This window comes from Meleagris gallopavo, chromosome 10, assembly GCF_905368555.1.
Source record: "Meleagris gallopavo chromosome 10, MGAL_WU_HG_1.1, whole genome shotgun sequence".
Lineage (NCBI taxonomy): Eukaryota > Metazoa > Chordata > Aves > Galliformes > Phasianidae > Meleagris > Meleagris gallopavo.
In genome coordinates, this window is record NC_139413.1 from 5,232,045 (window position 1) to 5,254,551 (window position 22,507).

General features: G+C 50.0%; 1 protein-coding gene across 2 annotated transcripts in view; it reads left to right on the forward strand.

Annotated features, from left to right (window-relative positions):
* Positions 1 to 22,409, forward strand: part of PBX1 (PBX homeobox 1) — a 109,530-nt gene extending 87,121 nt beyond the window's left edge. Inside the window, exons 5-9 of one of the 2 annotated variants that reach the window (XM_085232096.1) lie at positions 941 to 1,076; positions 3,757 to 3,916; positions 10,459 to 10,571; positions 12,018 to 12,107; positions 18,163 to 22,409. In XM_085232096.1, coding sequence (XP_085088222.1) covers positions 941 to 1,076; positions 3,757 to 3,916; positions 10,459 to 10,571; positions 12,018 to 12,107; positions 18,163 to 18,255 — 592 coding nt within the window. In that variant the 3' untranslated portion in view covers positions 18,256 to 22,409. The remainder of the gene's footprint in view (positions 1 to 940; positions 1,077 to 3,756; positions 3,917 to 10,458; positions 10,572 to 12,017; positions 12,108 to 18,162) is intronic. The other variant, XM_085232097.1, reaches the window with a different exon arrangement.
* Positions 22,410 to 22,507: the final 98 nt, after the last annotated feature.

The following is a 22,507-nucleotide window of genomic DNA, read 5'->3' on the forward strand; positions in this document are numbered from 1 at the left end:
CTTTCTCCACACCCACTGGGCAGCCTTGTTTGGGCCAGGGAGAGCTTCTGGAGTGAGTCAAGGAGCCTGGGAAGGACAGGGCCCCCCGGTTTTGAGCCACAAGGACTGTATCCTCCTTATCCTTCCCTTGAGAACTACACACTGCTGATTCTGCTGCAACACTTCGGTTAGGGATGAAAGCTAATCCTGCAACCGTCCTGTTCCCTCTGGTTTTCCTGTTCTTTTCCTTCTGTTTCCATTGTCCCAGATTCTCAGTGTGCTTTAGAGCTTATTCACTTTCCAAGCTGGTTAGATGCAGACTGTAGGCTTGGGCTGCATCTTGAGGTAGGGAGACTGGGCAGCTGTAACTTGGGAAGAAATAGCTGACAGTATCCAGCTGTAAAAGGAACAGACTTCCCCAAGGACTTATCTGTGGCTGCTTTCTCAGCAGAGGGCTTTGCAGAGCAGAACTGACCTCTTCTGCTAGGACAGCCAGGTGTCAGGGGTCACCTTCCCAGGTGCAGGTCTGGTTGCTTGTGTTAAGGGATGAGAGGTACTTGCTTTGGAAGGTGCTGAGGGAGGAGTCCCCAGCAAAGTGCAGATGAGGATTCCTGGCCATGAGTCTGCTGCACCCTATGCTCCCAGAGCAGGGGAAGATGGGAGGCAAGTAGGGAAGTTCAGAGCATCTAAAGTTTCTTCTCAGAAAGAGTGGTGATTCATCGCAGAGGCTCAGAGAAGTGGTGGAATCACTGTATCACTCCATGTGAACCATGGAGGTGTGGCAGTAAGGAACATGGTTAGTGGGCATGGTGGGGATGGGTTGACGGTTGGACAAGGTGATCTTTTCCAACTTTGGTGATCTTTTCCAACTTTAATGATTCTGTGAAAGTTACGTTCCTGTTTCTGAATCTCTGGTACTGATTCCTTTTTCTTCTGTTTTTCCTTCCTTCTTCCCTTCAAGGCGGAAGAGAAGAAACTTCAACAAGCAGGCTACGGAAATCCTGAATGAGTATTTCTATTCCCATCTCAGCAACCCTTACCCCAGTGAGGAAGCCAAAGAAGAGCTAGCCAAGAAATGCGGCATCACAGTCTCACAGGTGAGAGAGCCCAGAAATACAGCAAAGACAGCTGCTGCTCAGGGAAACCAAACACCTCCAAGGGCACTCAGACCTCAGTCTAGTTACTTATGTCCCACTGTTGAGCATTTAATTGCTAAATGGGATCAGAGTAGACTGGTGAGTAGGAGAGTAGACAGCAGACTTACAGGATCAAGCCATGGGTGAAAAAGGAGTGTTTGGGAGAGGACTTAGACGGGATGAAGACTTAATGTGTGTGACTGTGTGTGCAGTCAGGGTGTCAGCAGCACAGAAACAGTTCAGCACAATGCACAGAGGCAGTTTTCTCCTCAGGGAATCAATGCTGGTTTGCAAGGAGAGCTCGTTTGAGCTGAAAGACCATTCTTCAGGGTAAGGGATTTGAAGACAATGAGAGGGGTTGAGCAGAGTTTGCCTGATGAGGCAGAAGGAACAAGGTTCTGGTGGGAAGGGGTAGGGTCAAACAGGCTGATGGTTAGAGCCAGTGCTCGAGGAGGGTGGGCTTTCTCAGGGTCGTTTCTCCCTGATTTGCTTATCCCTCAAAGGAAGGTGGTCAGTGAAGGCAGACTGAATTATTTCCGTGCATTTGAAGCAGCCGGGTACTTCCGTAGTTTTGAACTGCTAGCTATGGGGATTTTTGAGGAGCACAGTCAGTCCTTGAAGTGTTCAGCTGTACATTACTCAGGCCTGCCCTTTGTTTTCTCACTTTTTGGAGCAAGCCTCGTGACTGAGGGCTGGAATGTTGCCTCTGGTAGTCTCGTCCTCCTGTGAGCTTAGCGCTCCCTCCAGGCTCCTGTTGCACTCCCCATCTTGGGCCTCCTTCCAGCCCCAGGGCACATGCCTGCTCATCACTTGAGTAAACTGAAGACAGCGGCAGCATCTGGTGTCCTTGTGAGAGCATGTCTGCCTTCAGCAGGAGCAGCAGCATCTGAGGGTAGGAGTCGTCACTGTGCCGAATGCCCGCTGAGCCACTCCGACTGCATCCCCTGTGCCAGAAGATCCAGGCATTGATTCTGTCCAGAGTTACCTGCAGGAGACAGGACATATTGGCTCAAGTAAAACTGCAGCTGTCCTGATGCTTCCCCTCTCACTTTTAATTCATCTGTTCGCACTTACAACTTCTCCCCGGTGGAGAGAAAATGCCCAGGAGAAATGCTGTGCTTATGAGCTAAGTGGGAAGCTGGAGACGGAGCACATTGCCATTAATGAGAAAGCTGGACTGAGAAGTGGAATGGAGCTCTTAACAAACTGTGCCTGCTCCCAGTGCCGTTGAGTATTCAGTCCCAGATCTGGCTTGGGTGCTGATCTGAGTTATTGCTTTTTGCCTCCCTAGAGTCTCTGTGTTTTACATTTTCCTTTTCCTCCTCTATGGCAGCAGTAGCTGCAATTCAGTACCAAGTAAATTGGTGGATGAAGCTGCTTCTCTATAGAAGCTGCTGAGCTGTCTGTGAGCACTCCAGACATAAAACGTCAGAGGAATAAATCTTGAAAATTTTCAGTTATCAATGCTCAAGTCAAAACAATTTCCATAAGATGAGGAAAAAGCAGTGAGCTTCCCAGAATTAACATCCAGTCTTATCCTCTCTGACTTGGCACCGGGGCAGTCTATTTGAGGGAGGGGGGACTGATGAGCTTCTCACCAGCAAGCAGAGGAGACCATCCTTTGTGTCCCACCAAAGAGGCTGATCTGTTGAGTCCCAGCTCAAGATGGCAGCTCCAGTCAACCCCAGGAGGAACTTCTGTTGGAGAATTACAGCATCCTCTGCCTTTGCCCATCTCCGTCATCCTATTGAGCTTCCTAAAGCAAAGTCAGGAGTGACTGCAAGTCTCTGCTTAGATACCTGCACATAGGAAGACATCCCCCCAGTTCTCCATGTTGCTGAAGAAGAAGCTGGGAGCTGCATCCCAAACCCTAGGCTGAATCTTCCCTACATCTCTGAAATTGTTGGCTACAACGAAGCTGCCACAAGTGAACGAGGTTATGTCAGCAAGGCACTGACTGGGATTTGGGGAACGCTGGGTGGTTCTGGAGGTTCCCTAGCCTTTTCCCTGGAGAATCAGCCCTGGCAGGGTACTACAGCCCCATTTCTCAGACTCAGAGCTTCCTTTTGCTGTGCTGAACGTGCAAACTTTGGGATGTTTGTCTAGACACCAGGCAGGATGGCCAAGTGACTGTTCTTTGAGGCGTTCATACCACTGAGCCCACGATGTCATCTCACTGAGCTTTAAGGATTGCCTGCTCACACCTCTCCTTGGGGCTTTTTGCTGTCATGTTACATTCCTGCAGGCAGCTCTCTCCAGGACTGAAAGGAGCACAGCTGCACTGCCTCTCTCTCCCTTTACATCCAGCCCATCATTTTCAGCCACCTCCAAAGGGCACGCTTGTTTCCTGGGACCAAAGTTAGGTCTTAAGGCAATCCCTGCTCTGCACAAGGGGACAGGCACACAGCCCTGCCCTGAAGGCACCAGATGGAACCACACAAACCCTTTGTTCACAAGTGTCCCCACTGTCTTTCAGGGGGTTGTTGTTGATAGAAGGTGCTCCCCCCCATGGCTGAACAAACGGGGAAAAAAGAACAACTATGATGCACTGTTTAACTTGAGCTAATCCACTGTCCTCACCCAGGCACTCTTTCCGGAGCAGAAACGTTAATGTTTTTGTCTTTTCTTAAACTCACTCTAGGTATCAAACTGGTTTGGAAATAAGAGAATCCGGTACAAGAAGAACATAGGTAAATTTCAAGAGGAAGCCAATATTTATGCTGCCAAAACGGCTGTCACGGCTACCAATGTGTCAGCCCATGGAAGCCAGGCTAACTCACCCTCAACTCCCAATTCAGCTGGTTAGTTTTGTTTTATTTTATTTTGGGTTGTTAATGTTTGGTTTTCTGTTTGTTTGCCCCCCTCCCTCTAATCTCTCTCTTGATTTCTCCTGTGGGTTATTTCAGTTTTTATTTTCTGGTTTTGGTTGGCTCACTTTTGTGGTCTTGAAAAGGAAAAAGATAGATGGGTTTGGTTTTTGGGGATTGTTTTGGGAGGGCGTGGGGGGATTTGTTTAAGCTTTCTACTTGGCTCCCCTTCTCTGTTCTGGTTCTCATTTGAAAAGCAATGTGATCAGATCATGTGAGTGACGGCGATGTGTTGGGTTCTATGCACAGACACAAAAACAGAAAAATGACCAGAAAAAAAAAAAAGTGCTGGGTTTGTTAACTCTTTGGGAAGAGGGGAAAAAAAGGGAAAAAAAAGGAGAAAAAAATCCTTGTTCCAATTGTTCCATTTCACTGGGGGCAGAAAGCATGAGTGGCCCTCGTTAATAAAGCCCAACATTTCTGGGATGTCTGAACTCATGCCTTCGGGAGTTGTTTGGGGCAGATTTCTGTCCGTTGCTTTTCTTTCTGTTGTGGTTACCTTTGATTGCTTACATGATGATGTCTGGATCACCTGCAAGAGTGTGCTCTGTGTGAATTTTATTTTCCCTTTGTGTCAGGATGACCCAGGGAGACCTGTGGGTCACTTTGTTCCCTTCCCGTTCCCCCTTTCCTGCCCATTTGCTGTGGTTTCCATCTGTTTGTTTTGAGGGTCAAAGGCACAGAACACTTTGCCCAGATTTCAACTCCTCCGCTAGAGAACGATGCTCACTGTAGTGGCTGACTACAAAATCATGCCAGGCTGTGGTTGGCATGCTCTGTTCTGGTTATGCCCAGCTCCCAGGAGAAATGGAAAACTGAAACCTGATGAAAAGGAACAAAAAAACAGCAGTTTTTGGGGAGCCACACACTTAGACAAATATCCGTGTGAATCTTTTCTTTGTAGGGGTGGGAGGGTGTTGGGCAGCCCATCACTCGTACACCATACAGATGCTGGTTGCTGCTGGGACATGTGCTCACAAAGCAAATGCAGTATCTACACAGTAGAAGGTGTCAGGGGAACTGCACGCCCAGATCTGGAGGTCTGGAGAGGCAGAGAAAGCAGAGCCCAGACAAAGGGAAAACCAGCAGTGTGGGATTTTTTGTTTGTTCGTTTGTTTGTTTTTGTTTTGTTTTGTTTTTCCTTTTCCTTCCATTGCTGTAACTGCAGAAGATCTAAATGCAGTTTGAAAAATGTCATCCTTACTACCTGCTCAAATGGCTTAGGCCCAGCTGTAGGAAAGCCTGGAGGACAGAAAGCAGAACTGTGTGTGCTGGGAGGATGGTTACCTGCTGCCCTGCACACACAGCTCGGGCCCACAAGGCACAGCTCTCCTCCCGTTCTGCCTTTTTCACCTGGAGTCAGACCCAAAGGTGTGGAAGGGCAAGGGAGGAGCTTCAGATGACTCAAATAGGTTTGGAAATGGCTGTTGGATGTAGGCATTTCCCCAGTGCCTGCCCTGTTAAATAGTGCTCCAGCGTGAGTCTGTTTCTTTGACATCCCCACAGGCAGTAACATGGCTGTTTCAGTGATAGATTGGCCGGTACCCTGCAGTAAACGGCTGAGATATTCCCTGGATAACGCTGTGCTTTCAAGGAAGGACAAACAGTCTTGTTATTAACATGTAAGAAATGAGCTCCTGGGTCCGCTTTCTTGTTCCCTTTTCCATTCCCCAGGAACACCAACCCCTTTTCCTGTGCTGAGGCAGTGCTAAAGCAGCTTGTTGATGCACATGAGCTCCTGCACTTTGAAGGTCCTTGCCGTGCTGGAATCAAAGTGTTTCTGAGCTGACCATTCTCCCTGTATGCTGCAGCAGTGGCAGAGCAAGGAGACCCTACAGCCCATTCTCTAGGAAAGCTTGCAGAGACAGCGGAATTGGGTGTCCTTACATCCTCTCTTGAGAAGACAGATGGAAGGGCCTTGGGACTTTATCTCCAGCAGCGGCACCCCAGGCTGAGATTTCCCCTGCTCAGCCAGGCATCCCTATACTGTCATGTTGTAGGGCAGAGGTCTGTCCCAGTGGCATCTGAAGTCGAATGACCTTCCCTTCTTCAGGTTGTGCTGTAGGTGCTGACAGCCAAAAGCACACCTGTGTGTGCTCGGTCTGAAATCCCTATCAAAGACTTGGAGGATGGTGCCAAGGATTGTGAGCCATCCAGGTGTGCTGCATTGCCCTGGGAGGAATGTGGAAGTGCGTGAAGAGATGAAGGACTAAGGTGGATGATACCTCTCCTTTAATACCAAGGTCTTTTTTCTGTTTACAGATCAGTGGCAGGGATTTCGGTGAGGAAGGAGCCTGAACAAAGACTAGATTTGGTGATTTGTAGGGTCCTCTGATTTAAATACATGACAGGACACATGGGAAGAAGGGGAGCAGACAGAGGACAGGTCATGAGAAGGAGGCGACAACCAGCAATGTAGTCCCTGGAGGGCCATGATGTTGGAAGAGGAGGTGGAACTGGATGTGTTGGGACCTGGGACAGGAGCTAAATTCATTTCTGCTGTGGCTGTGCAGACCCATCTGTTCTCTGCATTGACAGCCATGTTACCGGAGCTCGGTGAATGGCTACGGTCAGTCAAAGAGATTGGCCACACATTGACAAGGGCAAGGACTGCATCTGGCTGGCCATCTGGCACCTTCAGCACAGGGTCCCCCACCCTCAGTCACCCAGGCCTGAATGTCAAACACCTTTTCATCCTGAATACACGCAGTTGGGTTTTATCAGCCAGATGTTCAAATAAGCTGAGATGTCTGGCTCATTTGGGCTAACAACTCCCCATCCTCACTTTGATTGTATGGACAATCTCAGCACAAAAACCATGTGGCAAATGAGAGCTGTTTTATGTGGGCTGACCCTTTTTGCCAACCAGAGTCCTGGAGGACTGCACATGGGTGATGACATCCAGTGAAATCTTCCATGCAGAGCAGCCAAAATTATCCTGAACTTTTTTTTTTTTTTTTAACCTGCCTTTTGTTTTGTAAAAATCTTCATGCACAGCTGCTAATGGACAGGATTTGGAAATATGCTTCATCAGGCACCAGCCTGATGGCTGTATCTTCTCTGCCTTCCTTCCCCCACTTGTTTGTGAGATGGCAGAGTGAGCAAAGAAACCATGCTCGTCCTGATCTCACTGTCTTCAGTGTCATTTGGCAAGTGAAAAAGAACAGCAGGTGTCCTGCAGGACCAGCCCAGGCTTATGTTTGCTTTTAGACGTGTCAGATTAAGGGACTTTGTCCGTCTGAGCTGCTGCATGGTCCATCATCTTCTTCCCTTATCTTCGGCCATGGTAGAAACACAAAGAAAAGTTACATTAAATCAAGTTTTCCTGATGCATGTAGGTCATGGCCATTGACTTTAATTAGGAATCTCAGGTACACAACCAAAGTTGATTTCAGTGGTTCAGGATATTTGTCTCATTGGTGATAGGTGGTAGGAATAAGCAGCCCGTAAATGTGAGAAGTGGAAGAGATCTCATTGTTGGCATTGCTTTGATGTAGGTTTTCACCCAGTGGCAAGATCTGAGTGCCAAAGCTCGTTTCTTTTTAAGCATTGCCACCACTTTTTCTGAAGCTGGTGTTCTGATGGGAACTCACCACTAGGGAATGATGGTGATTAGATTTGAGTTTGTTAAGATGTGTGGATGCTGAAGATGGACCGCCGTTTCACACTACTACGAATGTTTCTTCCTGTTGTCTTTTGTCTGTGCATGGAAGCATCAAGGGACTTACATGTGCCAAGTTCAAAGGCCTTTCATTGTGGGTCCACAAGCTCAAAGGTGGTTATTACATTTCACTTCTCAAGGAGTTCTGCGTCAAACTGTGGTGTGTTTCCAACGGAGCCTTTCAGAGGGACAGGTCAGATTAAGGATGGACCCTCCTCCAGCAGACACATACGACTTGTTTCTGCGAAGGATACCAGTGTCTTAATTTTGAGGACTCTGCATTCCTTCCCCCCTCTTCCACCCCAGCGCATCAGTCCCTCGTAGCTGCATCTCTGAGGCTTTGGGCCATTGTAATTTTCATACATGGCTAGCACATAGGCAGCAGAGTGCTGAAACAGCAGAGCAGCAGCTCAAAGGGCTCTCTGCAATTATGGCTCTGATACAAATGCATCCATACATGCGGGCCATTGGTATGCGCATATTTATCTTTGCATCCACATCAGCAGCGAGACATATTTACCGTTTAGATATGCACATATATTGTAAAAATACCCTGTGCCGATAGCAGTGTATATCTTGTAAGTGACATCTCCAGCACTCCTCATGGTTTCCAAGACACCGTGCTCTACAGAACTAGAGTTTGTGATTGTTTATTTTTATTTCCTCCCTCCCAGTCTCAATTTTAAGGGGCAGTTTTGTTAAATTTCCATAAGGACCAGATACATTTATGATACTTTTGTTGTTGTTATTATTATTATTATTATTATTATCTTGTTTTGGTAGGGAAAGGTGGAATGAAATGCTGCTCTGCTTGGGGGTAGAGTGATGGTGGAGTCCTGTCAGGGTTTCCCAAGTCCTCTTTCCTGCTCTGACACTGATTGCTTGTGTCGTCTCGAAGGGTTTCGCTCACCTTAAAGTAATTGCAGAATATTCTCTGCTTCTTGTGAGGGTTAACTGCAGAATCCTTTGGTTCCCAGCCACTGTAGGAGCACAAAAGCCATCACACTGCTCTGGGCTTTATGCTGGTAGTCAAAGTGATCATTCAGAAAAGCCAGTAGGAAGCAGTTTTTTGTACATAGGTGTCCATCCTCACGCTTTAGGTTGAGTGGTGTCAGTGGGGGATATCCTCAGACTCCTACTTGACATCTGTAGCTTTTTGCCTTTAGAACCTGAGAGGTGGGGAGGCGACAGGAGTCGGGTACCAGCTGAGCAGGGAGGTGCTGGCTGCAGCCCTGCCACCTAGTGCTGTTTACTTCACACAGCATTGGTGGGTTGCTCCACCGTGTGCACTCCTGATAAAAGGGCCATATGCAAAGAGTAAGGTTTTTTGCAGTAGGGTGTCGTGAACATGAACTCTCCAACTTAGACCTCCTACTTGTGGTCTTGCTCCCTGAGCCTTCTTGATGTTGGCTTCCATCCGGTTCCTTCCTGGCTCATCTCCAGGGCAGAGCCTGGGCACTGCCAAGAGGGTTTCTCCCCTCTCCTCTCCAGCAGGAGATGGGAGTTGTTGGACATTTCTCAGAGCACGCGCATGAGCCATAGTTGGGCAGTTCCACCAGGACTGTGGTTGCCAATCTGCCAAGCTGGAAGCAGCAGCGGAGATGATGAGAGCGTATTTTAGGTTGGAGCTGAAAGCAGTGCTGACCTGGGCCCCTGAAGTCTCTCCTTTCCAAGGCTAACGTCATGTATATAACCAAACCTTGCACGTTGAGCTGTCTCACACTTAACGCGCTGATCTGCACGATGAGTTCTGAAATAATCCCATAAAACCTTTTTATTTATTTTTAACCCCCTTCCCTCCTCACCTGCCTTCCAGTTACACAGTAGGCTTGTTTCTCGTGTTCAGTAGTCAAGGAGGTGCTCAGATATCTGAAAGCTGGAAGCGGGGCCTTTTTTATTTTCCCTCATCATCTGTTGGTTGTTTTTTTTTTTTCCTGATGCCACCCAGTTGTCCTCACCATTATCGTTTTTTAGCTGGCGACTGGTGCATGCAGTGGGAATTTGCTTACAGAGCTCGTTCTGGGGCAGCTGGCCCCATGGGGCTGGGACACCCAGGTCCTCTCACAGCCCACTGAGATGAAAGGTTGTCAGCCAGATCAGTTACTGGGAGCCTGGCCCAGGTGCCTTCACATTTTTGTGAACCTTCGCTCCTGGTGCGTTGTGCTTAGCCCTGGGATGGATCCTGATGTCCTGAAGGCAAACCATGCACAGCTTCCTCAAGGGAGCTCTGGGCATGGAAAGAGGTGGTGCTTGGATGTGGTCACCCGGCAGAAGGGCCCCGTAAGGGTGCATGGCCTAGACTTACCTGCACTGAGCTGAGCTTCTCAGAGACAACAGCAGCATGGGCCCGGGTAGCCGTGCTGAAGTGGCTTCTGCTTTTGATAGCGAGGCGTTCTTTGGGTAATTCTGTTCTCCGGTGCAATCTGCCGGGTAGACATCTCCAAAAATCGAGATGTGCAAAGCTGCCTGAAGGATTCTGATGCCCTGAAATGAAAGAAAGGGCTGTCTGAGTCCTCCAGGCTGGGTTTTGTTTATCTCAGTCCAGAGCATGAAGAATCCTTCCTCCAGCTGAGGAGCTGTTGAAGAATGTTCTTGGCATTGAGCTGTAACAACATGTGGCTTTGAATAACCTCAAGAGTGCATCCTTTTTTTTTTTTTTTTTTTTTTTTGCTTGCTCTGTTCTTCATACTACTAACCTGATTGTGTGTTTTGTTTTTGTGGTTGCTTTGCATGTTGTTCCTTCCTCTTGGCTGAGAGTCATGGGGTGGATCTTTTTCCTTTCTGTGATTCAGGTGCCTCACTCTTTCCTTTCCAGGTTCTTCCAGTTCTTTTAACATGTCAAACTCTGGAGATTTGTTCATGAGCGTGCAGTCTCTCAATGGGGATTCTTACCAAGGGGCCCAGGTTGGAGCCAACGTGCAGTCACAGGTAGGGACCCATCCGATGTACTGCCAGTGAATGCATTAGTGTTGGAGGAGCCTTTGATTGTATTGGCACTTCTCCCTCCCGTCCGAAAAGAGCAAATCTCAACCAGCACAAACGAACCAACCAACACTTAAAAAAAAAGTAAAGCAAACCAAAAAACCAACCAACCAACCAAAAAAAAAAAAAAAGCAAAGGCAACAACCACCCAAAAAATCAATCAGAAAGAAACCAAAACCGAACACCCAACCAGACCAACCATGGTCTTGAGGAGACTTGCCCACACTTTGTGAATGCATTTGGCTCTGGCTTGATAGTCGTAACAGGAGGAAAGGAGGTTCAGGAGAACAGGCATGTACTCAAACAAAAGCAGATGAGGTTTAGGTTCCGCATGCTTTATTCTTCCAAGGGAAGGGGTCAGAAGTCTGGACTGGTGTCTCGTTTTACATGGCTTCCACTTACTCCTTTGATGCCAAACCAGGTGTCTGCTGCAAGGCGAGAAATGTTCAAATACGCAGCTAGGGTTGATTTTTTAAAAAAACTTTTTTTTTTTTTTTAACTAAAAGCCACCCTTCATCGTCTCCCCATATTCCCAAAGCACAGGCACTCACACTGCCCATGTAGACACCAGCAAGACAGAGTGAGGGAGCTTTGAGCAGCGTTACTGAAACATCAACCTATGCTTGAAGAAGAAAGAATTTAAAATAGCTCACTTAGATCTTCCCCTTCCTACCTGATGTCCAGATATGCCATGAGTCTTCTCTCTGGTGTCTAAGGCTCTGTGTTGAGAGATGACAGCCAGTCTGACATGTTCACATTGGGCAAGGAGAGCTTTCTAAAGCCCAAGTCACTCCCCTTGCAGTGCTGGACACAGAGATGCACGTCAGTGTTCCTACTGCTGCCGGGGCTGGGCTGAGTAGTGGAGGGAGAGGAGCGAGGCACACAGAGGAGAGCTGACGGTGCCTTGCCATGGTAGGTATGTTCTCTCTGGGCCCTCCGAAATGGAAGGAGGAGCTATCTTCACTATCTTCACCCAGCTCCAAACATCTCCCTCCACTGATGTGAGCTCAAAGGGTGGAAGGGGATAGGGGTAAGACTGTGGGTCCTTGGGCACGATGCTGGAGCTGGCCCCAGCGATGTGCCCCAGGAGGTGCCAGCCTGTGCTTGCCACGCTGTTCTCCCTCTCCACTATTGGTGTCTAAGGGCTTGGGGCCACCAAGAGTGTGACGGGGGTGGGCCACTGGGGAGGCAATGGTGCGCTCCTCTGACTTGACTCTCACCAGGAGTCCAACCACGGTTCTTTCCCCTCCCCTCTTTAAATACATACCTTTATTAGTGCTATTATTATTACTGTTTATTTGTTCTACCGTGCCAAAGATGAACTGAAGCGGCTTTGCCCACTAACCTTTCGTTCGCTCTAATTTGTGTCTTTGTTGTCGTTGGTCTGTTTAGGTGGATACCCTTCGCCATGTTATCAGCCAGACAGGAGGATACAGTGACGGACTCGCAGCAAGTCAGATGTATAGTCCGCAGGGCATCAGTGTAAGAAAAAAAAAATAGGCTTGGGTTCTTGTTTTATTTTTTCCCTCCCTTTCATTTTTGTTCTCTCACTACCAATTATTTCGAAGCCATAGGGCTCAGAATGCCACTTAGTAGGACTTGTCTTTGCTTTTACGGTCACCTAGTTTATTGCTTCTGTATCGGTCACGCCAACGGCAGAGCTTTGCCCACGAAAAAAGTGGCGACTGGGCAGGCTCTGTGCAGGCAGCTGGCGTCTAGGACTGTCAGAGCCGATCAGCGTTCGCGTGGCACCTGCGGCCACATGCGTTCGGCTGAGAGGAACTGCTAAACAGGTGACACCTCGCGTAACCGCGGTGGGGAATGTCACCACGAGCACCCTAACCCAGAGATGGCTCCGCGCCGATGAGGCTGATGGCAGCATCCTGCAGCGGCCACCTAAAAATAACCCAACCCTGGCCAGGATCTGAAGCCGGGCTGGGCGGGCGGGAGGGGGCTGAAAGCACGGCGATGATGGGGTTGACGGCGGTAATGGTCATAAATAGAATGAAAAGGGGAAAAAAACAAGCGCAACCCAAGAAAACCTCGCCCAACCGAACTGGGGGAGGATGCGAGGGGGAGGGAGGGCTTTGGAGCATCTTCTCCTTGTTCTTGGGTGCGCTGGCGGGTTCTGACTAGCATGAAAATTCGTAGCGACAAGCTGTGTCGTACAGGGTGAAATCGATCAGACACACACAAGGAGAACCGAGTGTAGATTCGGGACAGCAATCCAACTTCATTTCTCAGATCAATCGTCCACCATCTCAGCGGCGGTGACAGCAAGCTGGGAGAAGAGGGCAGCCTGGAAAAGGAGGCTGTGCTCCCGGAGTGGGTGGTGGCGGTGGTGGTGGTGGCCCGGCTGGCGAGGGGAGGAGGATGGCTGTGGCCCGTGGTCGGCATGCACCACAGCCCCGTTGGGTGGCGAGGAGGATGAAGGTTGAGGTGGGGCGGTCTTGGGCTGTGCAGGGAAGTGGTGGGTGCCATGTTGTGTTTTGCTGCCTGTGTTGCTGACTGGAAGACTGAGAGAGTATTGTCTTTGGGGAGAGGGGGTCAGGCTCAACCTTGGCTTTGGGCTTGGGCCAGTGGCAGCATGGGCTGCTCCAGCAAAATGCTGCCTGCGGCGGGGCGGCCAAGGGACGCCCAGGGAGCTCCAGCTCTGCCAGCCAGCGTCTGTGGCTTCCTGTCAGTTTGAAACAAAGGCGCTGAGATGGAGACGTGATACATGAGGAGGCATTAAATGAGCTTCCTCACAGCCTCCAGCCCTTCCCTGCCTCTGCCTTTCATTCAGGGACGGGAGAACATGGCCTCGGCTGCCAACCACGGGGCACCTCGCCCTGCCACATCTCCCTTCGAGTCCCTTCACCCTCCAAGGAGACCACTCTCCAAGGAGTCTTTGCCATTTGGCACCTTGCAGCTGACCAACTTGGGGCCCTTGGTGTCTGAAAGACCACCACCGACATGGGGAGACCCCGTGGGTGGAGGAGGAAGGGGCTGCAGAATGGGGGCTGCGTTCCCCGCTCCACCGGGTGCCTGGGCTTAGCAGGCAGCTTGACGTCACGAGGCAGAGCCAGGGAGGATTTGTGAAGTAATGTAATTGAACATGTGCAGATAATTATGTCTCATTACATAAGCCCGTTGCAAAAACGGTGCTTGGAAATGCCACATGAAAGAGCCTATCGTTCCGCATTAATTTCTCTGTGCGCTGAATTTATTCCCTTTCTGGCTTTTTAATACTTGAAGAGTAAATGAATCGGAGGCTGATCATGATAAGAGATGATACTTTTGTATAAATTAAAATACCCCCAAGGAAAGAGGCTGAGCTGATTATGGTTGCAGTTGGCTTGGAAAATAACAGTGGGCTGGGTTAAGCCAAAATTTGGGGGGAGGGTTGCTGATGGGGATTACAAGGCAGGGAGGGGGACAAGAGGAGAAGGGAGAAGAAAGGAGGAGTGCAAACTTGTAAGCCAAGTAGGACATCAGTGGGTGGACTGGATTTCTGGCAGCCAGTGGTGGTCATAATGGGAGCAGCACTGGGAGTTGGTGAGCTGGTGGCAGCAGCTTCCCAAATAGTGACCCAGGGTAAGTGGCACATGGTGTTGGATGGTTTCTAGGAGGGCAGGAACCCAAAGTTGCTTAAAAGGGTCAGGCTTATGAAGGATCAGGGCCAGAGACAGGCACAGGCAGGGAGGCAAGTGGGTAAGCAACCCACCCAGTTCGGGGGAGACTCCTTATCTAGCTAGCGTGTTTCCCCAGATAGCATTGGAGCCAGTCTAGAAGAGATTAGAAGGTTTAGGAAGCACTTCTGGGTTGCCTTTCTTTCCCCAGAGCCTTTGCTTGTGATATCATGTCTTCTCATCCATCCGGATCCCAAAGTATTTGGCAGCCCCCAGCTGAGTGATCTGCCACCCCTGCAGCCTGGCTGCCTTCTGGGATGTGCTGATGCTGGATCCCATAGGTGCTGATGTTGGTCCATATAGGCAGGGGCTCTCTCATAGCCAGAGTAGTGGGCACGTTTTCCCTGCCTCTCCTCAACCCCTTTAATGCTGCAGAAATGAAGCAGGATGCAGAGGAAAGCTGCCAGCAACACAGAGTGCTGCGATCCCTGCCTAATCCGAGCATCCCTGGGAGCTGCGGGAAGGAGATGAGCCGAAACCGAGTCAAGAGCCCTGTCACAAAGATCTCTGCACGGGGCTGAGGTTAAGTCATCCCTGGAGCCCGTCAGGTCTGGGAAGGCAGCAGCAGGTTGCCTGGCTCCACCGCTGTAAAGCTTGGCAGGGGAGACAACGCACAGGGCTCGCCTTCCTTGGTGGAAGATGAATTTTTAAACGCGTGCACGTCGTGACAGCTGAGGACAGAAATACACCCAGAGCCCAATTTCCTCCGTGGTTCTTCTGTGAGCCTGTCTTGCTGGTTGCAGCTGCTCAGCGGCTGACAGCCCGCCCGGCACTGTCTGTGCATCGTTAGCAGGATGATCAGCCATGTCCCTGCCACTGGATCTCTGTGACCTGCAGCGATGGCTGAGGCAGAGCAAAAACAGCCGGCCTCACATCTCTAGGTGGAGATGGTGTTGGGCAGCTCATCCCCATAAGGTCTCTTTTGGCCTTGGTGAGGTAGGACTCGAGTTCTCATTGACCACATCTAGAAGGAGGATGTCTCTGTATGTGTCCTCCTTGCCATGTGCACAGGGAGCTCTGTGCTTGCTCCCGTGGATCTGCCTGTAAACACGCTGTTAATGCAGACTGGGTTGCTGCAACGACTCTGATCAGTCTGCTAATTAATTAATGGTTTATAGTCATCTTAAAGAAAAATCCTGTCAGAAATTTCTTTTTGGACACCCAGCTCCTCCTTTCCTTCTCCTCTTCGTGCCCTCCATCCTTAACCTTCTAATGAAGAAAAACCGAGCAGGCTAGTTTATAAACCATTGCAAAGTCTAACACGGGAGGCTATTTTTAAAATTGGTCAGCGTGGAGGAGTTTTGATTTAAAAACGCTGTTTTGCCTATTTACACAGCAGTGTTTGTCATTGTGATGGTGGTGCTCCATTGCACAGTGGATGTACATCCACGCCTGCCAGCTGGGAGTGAGGACCACAGGGACCTTCAGTGGCCGTGCTGGCTGTAGGAGGTGAGACCTCCTTGTTAGTGTGAGACCCCCAGCAGCTCAGGCTGCCCGGGGCTACATCCAGCCTGCCCTTTGGCACCACCAGGGATGGGGCACCCAGAGCTCTGGGCAGCAGTGCCAGCACCTCTCCACTGTCTGCAGGCAATTTGAAGCCTGTTCCTCTCTGTCAGACGTGGTGTCTGGTTTGTTGGGAGGTTGAACTGACTTCCTGGCTCATTGCTGGTTGGACAAGGATTTGGCCACGTACAGTGGGATGTGGTGACAGGCTTCGTGCAAAGCTGCAAGCTCCTTGAAGAACTGGCAGAAAATCAGCCCCATGCAGGAGGCCGGGCTGGGAGCCAGCCTGACTTGCTGGAGGAAAAATGCTGTGAGACCTGCAGAAACCGGCCCCAAACCCAGTTACTTCAGCAATCCATCACCCTGGCTCTACGCTTGGACAACCACCAAGGCCACGGCAGTGCTCTGGCATCAGAAGGTGACATTTGAAGAAACACCCTGGAGACTATTGCTGTGTGTCTGGCTGTATCCCCCCCGCAGAACTCAGAGCTGTGTGCAGGGCTCCTCACAGGGACCCATCCTGTCCGTCACTTGGGCTGTAGTTTGGGGCTACTCTGGCTGGGGGAATGTGAGACTGTGATGTGTGGGGCATCTTCAAGGCCAAACCCATTGGAGCAGAGGTCAGCACCTGCCCAGCAGCATCTCTTCTTCCCACTACGTGGGATTGAGGTGACAATCAGGGCACAAAACCACCTTTTCTACCAGAGGTGAAGGTTGGCTCCCAGTCTTGAGGCCAGAAGGGCTGCCCAGCGTTTTGGGGGAACAGGGAGAGAGGGCAGCCATTGTCTGCAAGATGTTCTCCCCCTCGCTTCTCTCAGCTACGGCAAGCATGAAAAAGCCTCTAAAAATAGTGCAACACAATAGGGACCGAGCCCTGCTCCGAGCGGCCCCCACCGCCTCTCCCCCCTTCTGCTCACTGTAATGACCCTGCAAACACTAAATGGCATCTGAGTGCATTAAGCAGCAAACTCTCCGGTGACATAGCAATTACGGCTCTGAAATAGATTTGGTGCGTCACGGAAGATAAGGGTTTTGAAAGTTTCTGTTGTGATTATAGCTTGTAACTCCAACAAATAACAGGCTTCGTAATAAGAGGCTGCCAGCGCCGCTATTGTGGTTCTCTCTCACTGATGGCACGTAAATTGCTATTAATGTCCTAAGTGTACTTGAATATGCCAGTCTCTGGGCGGCGGAGTTGGCTCCGTGTCTCTCTCTACGCGGCCTGTCATTGTGGGGCTGATAATCTACGGTAATTGCTGCCTCTTGCAGTGGACCAAGACGTGGAGAAGGGTGGGTGCTGCGTCCTGGGGAGCAAGATGCGCAGCGGGGCCGCAGTGGGCGAATGTGGGGTTGTGGGTGAAGCCCGTGAGGTCCCGTGTGGGACTGTTGGGCCCAGCGATGGACGTCCTAGAGCAGGAGGCATAGAGTGGCCAGAGCAGGCAGAGAAGCCTGGGCATATCCAAAGTGGGATGGCTGCTGCTGCTGGCTCAGCACAGGCAGGAGTCGGGGTGGATTAATTAGCCGAGCACTGCATCAATGTCAGAGTGAGCAGGGGAGGTGGTGGCAACATCTGCTCCTCTCCAAAGAGGTCCGTAGCCAGAGAAAAGCAGCTTCCGTGAGCTGTCGTGCATGGCAGCCGGGGGCCTGTGGCCAGCTCTGCCCTGCGGAGATCTGGGTCTTTAGCTGGGAAAGCACCCATTGGCTTTGGGAGGAAAACATTGCCTGCCTTTGCTGTATGACCTCTTGGATGAGGAGGATGCTCAGCTGCAGCTCTGGGTGGGCTGCTCTGCTGCCAGCTGTGGTAGGACAGCACTGCAGAACATTGGGGCAGCATCAGGATCGGTGTTTACGGTGCAAGTGGGAGCTCCAGGATGGATGTGCAACCCACTGAGCCTGAGGAAGCCGGGGAGCGTGGACAAGTTTCACTCATAGGTCCCTCGTGTGCTGGTGTGCAGCACTTACTCTGCGTTTTCATAGCGCTTGGGTCCAGATGGAGTTCCAGAAAGGGGTTTCAAGTTCAAAAAACAAACTTGTTTAGTTGTTTGCTACTTTTGTCCTCTATTGGGAAGGATCCTATTGTAGAGTTAAAAGCCAGCAGAGTTCAGGGTTTCTGCAGAAACCCATACTTACTTTAAAGAGCAGAATTTCTGTGAAGGCTAGAAATTATCAAATCCCCCAGTTTTCATCAGTGCTATCCTGAGCTGTTCTTGTACTTTGGGTGTCCAGAATGGGATGGGGGCGGATCCTTGCCCTCCATCCCTAACACCACTCCATTATCCGAATGGAGACCTGGGGTGGGCAGAGACATTGCAGTGGGGCTCCGTGCTGCTATGACTGACGGCTGCCCATCTCTCTCCCCGCAGGCTAATGGAGGTTGGCAAGACGCTACTACCCCATCGTCGGTGACCTCCCCCACAGAAGGCCCTGGCAGCGTTCACTCTGATACCTCCAACTGATCTCCCAGCAAATTGCATCCCTGGCTGATCCGGCCCCGGCGGGGTGGGAGGGGAGGGGGCCTCTCCTAACACCGCAGCAGTCAGACTGGAGGTGAAACCAATCAGCACACACAAGAAGACTCCTTCTCTTCTCTTCTCTTCGTCGGGATGCTTTTTTCAGCCAATCTGGACACTTCTTTATACTCTCCTCCCTTTCTTTTCTGGGTAGAAGCCGCTCTCCCCCCCTTGCCGCCGCCACAACACCTCCCTCCCCCCACCTCCCCACCGAAGGATATTTCGACAGCTAGAAGGATTTTATGGAGGAAAAGCAAAAAACAACCACCGCCACGCCAACCGAACCAAAAGCAGTGCATGGCCTCGCACTGAGCCAAAACCATACCTCGGTCGGGTCTCGCTCCTTCTCCACCAAGTAGCCCCGCTCACCCTGTTCCTCTCTTGCTACCTCTCTGTAGGAAATGATCTCGGCAGCCCTCTGCCCTGCTGCACCCTCACCTCAGCTGCTCTGGACACTGAGTGCACCCTTGCTGTGCCCCAGGAGCCATCCCCGTGCACTGTGGGCTGGAGGGCAGGTGGTGCAGCCCTGCTGTATGTAGGAGCCAGAGCCGGGGGCTCCCCACTGCTTTATGGAGGTACCAACCAACCCACTGCCAGCCCCCAGGCAGCACTGCTTGTCCTTCTCCCGGCCCTGCCGCAGCTCCCAAAATGCGTTGGCCCTGAGAGGTGACACCCTGCCAGCATCCCTCCTGGCCACCGTTCTGCAATGCTGGAGGGGAGGGGAGGGCAGGAAGCAGAGGCAGGTGGGTCACTGCTGGTAACCAAAGTGCTGAGCACAGCCATGGTGCTTAATGTGATCAAGTAATGATCAAGTAATGATGGATGGAACACGAGCAGTTTTCTCACCTAGGGAGGCCAGCAGCAGACAGAGTTCTGCAGAGAGCATTGCACGGTGTTAGCTCGTGCTTCCCCCTGCAGGTCCACCAGCTGCAGAGGGAAAGGAGAATGTGGGTTTCTTGGTGGAAGGGTCGGTGGCCCCCTCTGCATCCCCAAACTGTTGCCTGGTGCACAGGACCCCACAGGCTAGGTGCACTCTGGGTGCCTTTGGAAATGGGTCATACAATGGCTTTGCTCGAGGGTGAAGTTCTGCAAGGTGAGTGGACGTCCCTTTGGGGTTTGTCCTTCTGCTGTGGCTTGGAGTTTCTCTGAGAAGTGGCATCTAAAGCCTTGGGAGATATCATGGGGTCTTCCGCCCGGCTTTTCCCATCTGCTTTAGGAGCAGCTGGTGATGGGTGGAAACAGGACTTGGTCCTGCTGCAACAGGATTCTGGGCAGCGGGAGGGAATTGCAGTGGCACCCACTGCCTCTTGTCATGGGTGATGGGCAGCAATTTGTTCTGTCGGCTGCGTGGGGCACCTGGCAACAAACCTTAAGGCCTCCCGACCTCGGCTCACGTCCACGGCTCGCACTCTGTCCACACCAGCATTGCCTCCTTTAAGCTGGGAATCTGGCTGGTGCGGAGCAAACATTTCGCATTAAAGCTCCGCCGGAAACATTTCCACCCCTGTGCTGGAAGCAGCAGCACTGGCCCACAGCCCGGTGCCAGCAGCTCGCGGTGCCTCGGGGGTGGCCGTAGGGACATGGCTTCCCATAGGGGCTCCCGAGTGTGCAGTCGGTGACCAACAGATCAACAAAATGTCTGTTCCGTGGTTGCTTCTGATCAGTGACGGGATGAACACGCCTCCCACCGCTGATAAAGGGAGCGAATGCCCCAAATCTTGAAAGATTCAGCCCAAAGGAGAGACTCCGCGCCGCCTCAGTCGGAGAGGGCCGGGCTGCAGGCAGCACATACAGCACCCAAGGCGAAGGGCTGCCTCTGCCAAGCTTTGCTTCAGGGCATGAAATCCAGAGGGCCAGGAGCGAGTTGGTCCCACGCAAGGACAGCCCCGAGGACAGCACCGCGCTCACTCCTCCACGGTACTTTGCACCCTCAGGTTCGTCCCTCTGGGTCGCGTTGTCGGTCGCACTCCTTATGTCTGTGCTTTTTTTTAAATGGTTTTATCCCCTCTCTGCCCATCCCTCTACCCCAAAAAGTGTTGTGGTTATTTTCTTTTCTTTAAAATTTTTTTTTTTTTTCCTCTGCCCAGAAAAAAACCTGACTTCGATACCAAAAAAAAAAAAACCCACAAAAAAACAAAACGAAACAAACAAACAAAAAAACACAAAAAACCACACACACAAAAACCCAACAAACAAAAAACTGCAGAAACCCGGAAAAAAAAATAAAAACGAAAAAAAAAAACCCCGCGGGAAAAAAAAAAACCACAAAACTCGACGATTCTTTCAGCTTTATTAACATTTTCCATTGTTTCTTGCGATTTGTGTCTCGTTCTTTGTAGTATTGATGATAACGAACATTTGATAATGAATGTTCTTGTATATTCAGATAAAGGAAAAAAGAAAAAAAAGAAAAAAAAAAAAAAACAGAACCAAAAACGCAGTCTGAATTTAATAGTGTTTATAATAAAAGAATAAAAAATGGCCCTTTTAGCACGCAAAGTGGAGCAGGGAAAGGTCCATCCCTGCTCCTCCTGTGGCAACAAGCGCTTCATTCCTGTATAGTTTATAACATCAGACTACCTACATTCATCTTCTTTTTGTTTTGTTTTGTTTTGTTTGTTTTTCCCTTTTTTTTTCTTTTTTTTTCTTTTTTTTTTTTTTTTTTTTAGTTTTCTCGCATTTGTGAATTAGTTCCAGAATGCTAGAAAAGTGTAGAGTTGTGCACACTCATTTCTTATTACACAATGTTTAAAAAAGTGACGGTAATTCATTTTGTAAAACTTTAAAGAAAAAAAAAAGATGGTTGGAATAGTGAGCATTAATAGGTACATTCTAACACTTTATGTTTCTTAACGTTGAGACCCAGAAATTCCTTTTTTAAAAAGAATTTTGGTTTTTTCTTTGGCGTTATCTGGGGAGGGGGTGGGGGGGGGTGGGGTCTTTGATGATGACTTTCTTTTGACCTGTCTGAGATGATGGCCTTGCAGCTTTCCCCTCCTTTTGGCTTCAGAGCTGGGATCCAAATGATGTGAGAAGTGCTGGAGGTGGTTTTGGGGGGGGAGGGGGTCCTTCTCTTCTCCGTGGGTCTCCACCTGTTTGGCCACCCAAGACCTTTTGGCAACCGCTTTGGGGTTTGGGGAGTAGATGCCCCAGCGGGATGTGAGGACACAGCTCTGAGCCTGCAGTTCCGATGCCTTAGGGTGATGTGCAGTGTTGAGCTGTACAGAAGGGATAGGAAGCCATGAATTCTCCCCCAGATTCGATCTGTGGGCTCCAGTGCCCTTATTCTCTGCCCTACATCCCTCCCTCGCCGTCACTCCATGCATCTACTCCAGAGCCAGTCCTGGAGGCACCCGTCGACCCAACTCAACCCAAGAGTAAGGGATGGGAAGCAGTGGAGGTGCCAACCCCCGTGGCCTCCATCCACCTTGAGTGTTGGGTGAGGATGGATCTTACAGGTGCCACCAAGCCGCAGGGCCCTGGGAAGGAATAAGGGACGAGGGAGGGGACGCAGCCACAGCACCCTCACGGGTCTCCCATCATTGCATGGCTGCAGGTGGGGCTCATGGAGAAGAAATCTCTTCTTCAAAGATGGTTCTCCCCACTCCGCCCCCCCAAAACACCTGAACTTCTCACATCACTGAACGGTTTAGGGTTCGGGGCGTTCTTTTTACTCCCGAGGTTTCCTCGAGTCCTTTTGTTTTCATACACCTTTATTATTATTATTATTATTATTATTCAGATGATGTAAATCAGATGTTGCCTGGGGGGTTGGTTTTGTTGGTTTGCTTTTTTTTGTTCTCCTCGCAGAGCCCTTTCTGTCCCTTGTAAAGACGATGCCGTTGTTCTGAGTTCCTTTTTCTTTTCTCTTTTTCTTCCCCCATCTTTTTTTTTTTTTTTTTCCCTCTTTTCTTAATGGATTCCAAATATTAAAGGAAAAAAAAAAAAAAGAAAAAAAGAAAAAAAAAGACACTGTTCCGACCTGGTTTTGAAACTTTAAGCTTTTCTGCTTCTGTAAAGAAAAAGGCCTCTGTCTTTCTGATCCCAATTGAGACTTTTATGTTCTATGACGATACTAACAAGGTGTAGGTTTTACAGTTTCCTGATTTGTACTGGTAATGCATATTCCAAATAAATAGTTTCTTTTGTTGCAAAAAAAAAAAAAAAAAAAAAAAAAAAATCTTTAAACTAATCCTGG